The following is an 8438-nucleotide window of genomic DNA, read 5'->3' as shown; positions in this document are numbered from 1 at the left end:
TGTGTGTGTGTGTGTGTGTGTGTGTGTGTGTGTGTGTGTGTGTGTGTGTGAAAGCCTGGTGTGCTTCCTACATGTCAAGGAATCGTCAGCTCCCCTCCAGCATCACTGAATCTTTCAGGAAGAGGGAATTTCCTTTGAATGGAAACTTTGCATTTAGAGGAAATGCCCTCTTCCTGAAAAATTCAGTGACACTGGAGGGGAGCCGATTCCTTGCTGTTTAGGAAGCACACCAGGCTTTCACATGTGTGTGCTTCCTCAATGTTTCAGCAGTGATTCACCAGTGCTTAAGTGCTGATCTGATAATCTTCTATGAAACTGGAGAGCAGGGTTTGAATCCCTGGTCAGCCATGAAAACCCATTGTGTGACCTTGGGCAAGTCACTCTCTCAGCCTCAGAGGAAGGCAAGAGCAAACCTCCTCTGAACAAATTCTGCCAAGAAAGCCTCATGAAAAAGTAGCCTTTGGGTTATCATGTCAGAATTGAGTTGAAGGCACATAACAATAATGAAGATTATCACAGTAGGGCTTACCACCTCTCAATCATCCCTGGATTATTGGGGAAGTACACAAGTATGAATGCCTAGCATACTTCCTCAGCGTCATGAAATAGTCGGCTCCCTCTAGCGTTACTGAATCGTTCAGGAAGAGTGAATTAAAATGCATACAAACATCCAGTTTTTTTTTAAAAGAAATGCAGCAAAGAAAAATTAATTCTCCTGCTAGAAAAAAAGAAAATACATAGACTCAGCACAGTAGAAAACAAATTATATGATGACAAACCAGGTGAAATTCAAAGAAATGAAACAAAAGCAAAGTTGAGAGATTTCCACAGCTCTAAGTCTAATTCCTACTGGGACTGTTGTCAGAGCTACACCAGTCCAGGACACATGTTTGGGGCATTGAATTCTCCTTACAAATATGTCCAGAATTTTGTTTAGGACTTGTTTGTTTGTTTGTTGGATTTATATCCCATCTTTCTCCCAAAATGCAAATATGTCTTTATAAATGGACTTAAATTCATATGAATTAGAATCAGACAGTTCCATTAAGTCCATATACAGTAAAGGATTGTTGTTATGTTACTTTGTAGGGGAGCCAGCAAAGTATCTGGTACTTAGGCCCCATTGTGCATCGAGACACAGTGGCTAGAAAGTGCCAATGTTTATCAGGACACTCTAGCCAGAGTGCTTGTATACACCTTTGCAATTCACTAACAGGATTTCTTAGCACCTCTGCTATGCAGCTAAATGTACCTGACGTTATGTAAAATACACCATAATAGAGCATCCTAGCCATTATAAATACATTTCTATGCAGATAGAAAATTATCACGTAAGGGAGTAAAATTCAGTCTAGGCTGGTTACTTTTCTCAGACAACAGTTTGCTACTCTGTACTAGCTCACTTTTAGTAGTATTAAAATAGTATTTCATTGTGTTTTTAGACATTTTTAGCTTTGTATTGTTTTATTTATCTTTTTTTTAAGTTGAATGTCAATACATTAATAAAAATTGGAGAGTAAGAAAGAACAAAAACCCACGTTTGGGTGGCATTTTGATGGCAACTTTATATTTGTAGTGACAGTTGTCATTTTAATGGAGACACATTCAGTAAAGAGATCTACAATTGGAAATAATAGAGCCCAGGTAAAGGTTATTCCCTGGAAGGACTATGTCAAAGGCAAAGGCTGGCATTACATTGGTATTCGATACCTAATGTAAGTTCCCTTGTGCATGCTGTTGGCCTCTATGTAATGTCCCAATTCACTTCACAGTTGAGCAAAAGGAGTTCTGTAAGTGTAACCATTCTGTGTGTAGTTCTGAATCCTTGGATTGTGCATAATTATTTCAATTTACCATTTGATTCACTGGGATTGTGGTGGTTGTAAGTATATTTGCAATTGGTTACACAAGTCATTTCTAAACTTTGTTCTTCCAGTTGTTTTGGATTTTAACTCCCCAAACCCCAGCCAGCTTGGTCAAGAGTCTGCATTCTGGGAGCTGAAGTTCAAAACATCTGGAAGACCAAAGTTTGGGAACCAATGGGTTACACAATGCTGGTATTCAACTGAAAGTGCACAAGTGTAAATTTACACTATGTAAGCATGATTCAGGTTCTCAGCTAATGTTTTTAACACACTGCAAAATAAACACACACAACAAAAATAAATATACAAGCTCTCCATCTCATAGAGAGCAAAACAAATGGAGAAGATAAGCAGTGCTTGACTGATAGAGATATGCAGTCCTCCCAATTGTAGTCTCACAAAGGGAGGACTAAACTAGAAAAATCACTTAATGCACAGCATGAAGATGCATCTCTTTTCTTTTCCCCTTGAACAATGAAAAAGAGGAGAGAGGGCAAGTCTTACTGTGGAGACAGTATTGGGAAGAAGACATTTATCTCTTCATGCATTCACCCCTGAAAATGCAACAATGAGCCTGAGAAAATGGTTCCCCTTCATGCCATTTAGAAAATATATATCTATATATTTATCTTTTAGGTGTGCAGGGGTAAGATTGCCCACTACCAACTGTGAGATGAAAGTAAAGAGATCAGCATTGCTTTCTGACATGCAGTATTTCTTGTAAGAATTCCAACTCCCACCCCTGTAATTATGTAGAAAAGAAAAACAGGATACATAGCTGAATGCTACATGCTCAGCAGAGTTGCAATTCTTCACTAATTTTCTTCTCAAAAGAAGCAACAAGTAAATTTGGCATTTCACTGTGTGAAAGTCTTCAAACACTGTGCTTTTTCCTGTGCTGAAAATGCTTCTTTCTGCACAAAACAGACACATGAAGATTTTGCATAGATGATCTGAATTCTCCCTAGAAACCAAGATGACTACACTGAGGCTGTTGTACTTTGAGCATATCTTGAGAAGACATGTCTCACTAGAAAATATGATAATGCTTGGTAAAGTGGAGAACAATGGGAAAGGAGGAAGACTACATTCCAGATGGATAGACTCAATCAAGGGAGCTACAGCCCTGAGTCTGCAAGACCTGAGCCAGGCAGTGGAGGACAGGGTAACATTGAGGTCTCTTATTCATGGAGTTGCTGTAACTTGAAATCAATTTGATGGCATTAGCAACAACAAGCCCCAAACCCAGGTTTCTTTTTCTGGGCTTTTCAGTACACAAGAAACTATATATATATTTATATATATATATACCATTTCTAATCATAGAATCACAGAGTTGGAAGAGACCATAAGGACCATCCAGTCCAACCTCTGCCATGCAGGAACTCACAAGCAAAGCACCCTCAACACCCTCTGCTTAAACACCTCCAAAGAAGGACACTCTACCACTCTCTGAGGGAGTGTGTTCCACTGTTGAACAGCTCTTAGGACACTCTTCCTAATGTCCAGGAAGGTCTTCCAAATGTTGAGATGGAATCTCTTTTCATGTATTTAAATCCTTTGCTCTGTGTCCTAGTCTCTAGAGCAACAGAAAACAAATTTGTTCCATCCTCAGTATGACATCCCTTCAAATAGTTAAGCCTATCATGTCACCTATTCACCGTGTCTTCCCCAGACTAAGTACACCCAGTTCCCTTGTAGGGCATGGCTTTCAGAACTTTCACCATTTTGGCTGTCCTCCTCCAGACATGTTTCAGCTTGTCAATGCCCCTCTTGAATTGTGGTTCCCAGAACTGGACACAATATACCAGGTGCGCTCTGACTAAAGCAGAATAAAGTGCCATTATTACCTCCTTTGATCTAGGCATCACACTCTTATTAATTCAACCTAGGATCATATTGGCTTTTTTAGCTGCTGTATCACATACTAAACCAGGGCACGAAGGGTACAAATTCTTGCTTTTGGGGGGGGGGGATTGGGGTACAAACTCAAATTAGAAAAATGTATCAAAGCCATCATTTCAGCAGTGAGTGAAATTACAGGAATGGAGTGGGAGTTGGACCAAAACAATGTGGGTAGCATCTTTTCAATGTGGATAAGACCAATGTGAAAAGCAATGTAGACATTTGCCAAACAAGCTACAAAACAGAGTTCAGTCCCATTCTTTTCCTGTTGAAGGTGCCTTGTTTCAAAGAAACATCATTAAGGTTGAGCACAGCTTGTCAGGATCAGAAGATGCAAAAAGGTATGCTTTATACTCTAGTAAGAATGATGTCTGAACAGAGAAACTATAGGAAATCATTCAAATATGTAACACACCCATATCCATGCTCCTTAGCCTACACAGTCTACATCTGCCACCCTAATGTGTTGGTTCTCAGTTTTGAGTAAGACGTGAGGTACAAATAAATATGATGAGGATGTAGAACTATCCTTTAAAGAGCTATATGACAGACATAAATCAGTATGAAAAGCATATCATGTTGGCAAACATTTCCTGTGTTCATTTCTGTGTGCTACGCAGTTGTTACAGAAGCAGAATCTCTATCAATAAACAAATCTATACAAGAATATTCTTCATGCTTCTTTAGCTTCTGTGCAGTTATAGCAAACAAGTACATGGGGGTGGGGGAGAGAAATAAGCCTTTGAAGATGTAAACTTTGTATGCCTTTACCCCTAGCTGGAATGCAAACTAAATAGCTACAATCTCAGTTACACACCTAAGGGAGATTAAGGGGAGAGGTGGAATGAGTCAAGTAGAAATAATCGTTGGTGATTATCCTAAAGAGTATGATCCATGAAACTATGGATTAGCATCTCAAAGAAGCTTCATTGCTCGAGGCACTCCAAACCATCCTGGACGAAAAACTAGAAAATGCATAGAAGTTGGGGATAGAGACAGGGTGGAAATATTTATTCCAAAACAGCAAGAATGCTCTTGAGGTATATACAGTATGGAGGGAAAAAACCAAGATGGTCCTATTGCAATTAGCACATTTGAGATAAAAACTGCAGTGCTTCCTTTTCATATATCTCCTTTTCAGCCATGCACATGTGCTGATCAATATATACTATACAAAGCCCTGAATACATCTACAACAAGGATCAAAGTAGCCAAGAAGATACACTAGACAAATAAAAAGCTATCATTCAGTAGGAATACTTGGAACTCATGCAAAATTATATTATCATTGCAAAGCTAAAGTGAATTCAAATGGGGAGGGATCATCTAATATAGCAGAAGAAGATGAAATGAAAACAAATATTGCTGTCCTGTGTATCCTAATTTTGGGAGTGAGCCCATTTGAACACAATGGAACTTATAAATGTAGATATGTAGGATTGCACTACAAATTTAAGAGATGGCAGAGAGCTACTACAAAATTCTCTTTGATCAGCACTTCTGGAACAAGGTGGACATTTTTTTGCAGAAAGAAAGAGAATAAATTCCATAAATACAGAAAATTATCTTCTACATACAGTCTACTAGCACTTGATTTCTTCAAGAAATGATCTGTTCCTTAGTTCCTTTCTTCATGCCTTCCTTCAGGTTGACATTTTTCATATGTTGTTTTAGCTTAATTTCCAAAGCTTAATTTCCACCTCAATTGCCCTTCCCTACCCTTCCTTTTACAGATTTTTAAAAAAGATATCTTTCAAAGTCTACCAGTCCTTTAGAAATAATATTTTAGGGCCTATAGATCTCAAAGGACAGGTTATGACCTTTACCATATCTGGAAGTAGGTCTTGTTGAATTCATTTGGGATTACAGTCGGCCCTTCTTATACACGGATGCTTCATACACGGATTCAATCATCCATGGTTTGAAAATGTTCAAAAAAGTATAAATTTGAAATATCAAACCTTGATTTTCCATTTTTATAAAGGACACCATTTTTCTATGTCATTATATTTAATGGGACTTGAGCATTCACGGATTTCGTTATCCATGGGGGATCTTGGAACCAAACCCCAGTGTATAACAAGGGTCCACTGTACTACTATGTAAAACACATTTCAGACCAGACTAGCTGGCTATTCTAAATTACTTTTGGGTTGTGCCAGTACATGCCAAATGATTTATTCCACTGACAGAGGCACCACGTAATTGGCAAGAGCTTAAATTTTATTGGACTTTGTTACACTATGGCCTCATTAACACTGTCTCCATTGGAAAATAGAAGTGTATACACTAAGAAAAACCATACCGTCTCTGAATACTATACTTAGAGAAAGTGTACACTCCCTAAAACAAACAGAGCCAGTGTGGTGTAGAGGTTTTAGTGTTAGACTAGAGTCTAGGAAACCTGGGTTTGAATCCCTGCTCAGCCATGGAAACCCACTGGGTGACCTTGGGCAAGTTACATGCTCTCAGTCTAAGAGGAAGGCAAGGACAAACCTCCTTTGAATAAGTCTTACCAAATAATATCTAGGATAGGGTCAATACAAGTCAGAACTAACTTGAAGGCATGCAACAAGAACTAAGACAACCCCCCCCCCAAAAAAACCCCTCCACAAAACACAACATGCAAAATCCATAAGTACCTGGAAGTTAAACCAGCATAGAGTCCTGCAGCACTTGAAAGCCTAACAAATTGATGATAACACATGCTTTTGACATTACAAATGTATTAATCTTTAAGACACCAGATAACTCCTGGCTAATTTTTTATTTCTGGAACAGACTGACACAGCTACCCCTCTGCAAACCTAATGTCATTTTTTTTCTTCTATTATGGCACAGTTCCAGCCTGGTTAAAATTCATCAGACTCACTTCCACAGCTTTCTTAGAGTAAAAGATGGATTTCCAAGAAAAATAAAAGCATTGACAGATCACGCAAAGGGACTGGGGTTTCCCCTCTTTCCCCAAGAACACATACACGTGCAAAGCAAAAGCTCCACTATCTGTGACAGACAGCTTCTGCTTGTAGTTGCTGAAAGCAAAACATTAACTTCCTCCAACGTAATCCCTGATTCTCACAGACAACAAAAGGTAATCTCTCCGTTTGCACGCACCTTACCTTGCAAGGGAGGATTTGGGAAGCTCATTTCACTCTCTCCCATTTTCTAAATATATAGAGAGAGACACCAGGTTCTTTCTGGAAGTTCCAAGCAGTGCCCAGTTGAGTCAGTTACTGGGAAAGTTTGACCTCCTGACTTCCTCCTGCAGCATTGTAACCGTACACCTAACTTTCTTCTGGGAATAATTAGCAACCTGCCTTCCTGAGTTACCTGGGCTTGCCTGACCTGTTTCTCAATAAAGTGACATCACAGCCTTTGATCTGCTGTGTTGAATTACCATGTGCTTCGGACAACACAGTAGTTGTCTTACTTGGACCCTCCTACTGAACCTCTCTCTCTCTCTCTCTCTCTCTCTCTCCTGTCCTTTTCTAATACCTTCCTCTGTTCACTTTCACTTTTAGGCAGAAAGCTCCTTGCACAAGATTCATTATTATCAGTTAGAGGACAGAAGGCTTTGGATTCCTACAAACTGTTTCTCTCTTTCTCTTTGTTCCAATATTTGAAACTGGCAGGGACAAACTATATTTCAATGAATAGGCAAATAAATTTCCAGAGAGGTAAGAAGAGATTTTTAGGTTCTTGCAGAAATATTCAAGAATGAACGGCAGATGAAACTCCAAAGCAACAGTGTAATGTGTAGCAGTTAATGCATCAAACTGGTGCCTAGGACATCCAAATCAGAGAAGTCTACATCTTCAGGAGGCATGGGATTCAATGGGTGTCCTTGGGCCAATTGCTCTTCCTCTGACTAACCTATGACACAATATTTTAATGATTTTAAATTGGCTTTTAAAATTTTGGGGAATGTTTTTAATTTGTTGTTATAGAAGGTGCCTTGGGTCCCATCCTGGGAGGAAGATGGCATATAAATAAAGTAAATAACAAATAAGCTTGTGATGAAAAAGTTGGACAAAAGAAAGGTAAGTCACCCTGAACTGGAACAACAATTACAGCAACAAAGTAAATAGCACAATGCACATGTGTAGTAGATAAAACTGAGCTGAAATTGGTCAGGTGACTTTTTTTCTGAGAAAATTTCTTGGTTCAGAAAAAGAAGGATACTTTGAAGAATTTTCTTCAAATATTCACTGCCACTGTTTTGGTGGCCACCTCCTTCCTCTCTCTCTCTCTCTTTCACACACACCCACACACACACACACACACACAGAGAGAGAGAGACATACACACAGAGACACACAAACACAAACACACAGAGACACACACACACACTATAATAACAATAAGGAGTAGTGTGCAGAATGATAAATGTAGCCAGTTTCCTACATAGTTACTGTTCCCAGACTGGAATATAAAACTAACTTTCCTAAGTCCAACACATCTGGAGAATAATATAATGCTCTTTCGAAGCTTGCTCTACACATCTCAGAACCCTGCTGAGCCCTGTCAGGCCCTGGCTGATCATGTTGCCAGTAGTATAGACAGGCTGGGTTGAAAATTTTAGAACAACCAGGAAAAGATTTCAACAGAAGATAGCCTGTCAGTGCCTACATTTTCTGCCCCAAGAGAAACAATGTTCTGCAAAGATTA

At 39.1% G+C, this 8438-nt stretch overlaps 1 protein-coding gene across 1 annotated transcript in view; it reads right to left on the bottom strand.

The window, feature by feature from the left end:
• Nucleotides 1-7212, bottom strand: part of NAALADL2 (N-acetylated alpha-linked acidic dipeptidase like 2) — a 767772-nt gene extending 760560 nt beyond the window's left edge. Inside the window, exon 1 of the mRNA XM_042461028.1 lies at nt 6890-7212. Coding sequence (XP_042316962.1) covers nt 6890-6932 — 43 coding nt within the window. The 5' untranslated portion in view covers nt 6933-7212. The remainder of the gene's footprint in view (nt 1-6889) is intronic.
• Between the last annotated feature and the right edge of the window lie 1226 nt (nt 7213-8438).

Source organism: Sceloporus undulatus, chromosome 3, assembly GCF_019175285.1.
Source record: "Sceloporus undulatus isolate JIND9_A2432 ecotype Alabama chromosome 3, SceUnd_v1.1, whole genome shotgun sequence".
Classification (NCBI taxonomy): domain Eukaryota; kingdom Metazoa; phylum Chordata; class Lepidosauria; order Squamata; family Phrynosomatidae; genus Sceloporus; species Sceloporus undulatus.
The sequence above is the reverse complement of the archived record's forward strand: the minus strand, read 5'-3'. Positions and strand labels throughout refer to the sequence as shown.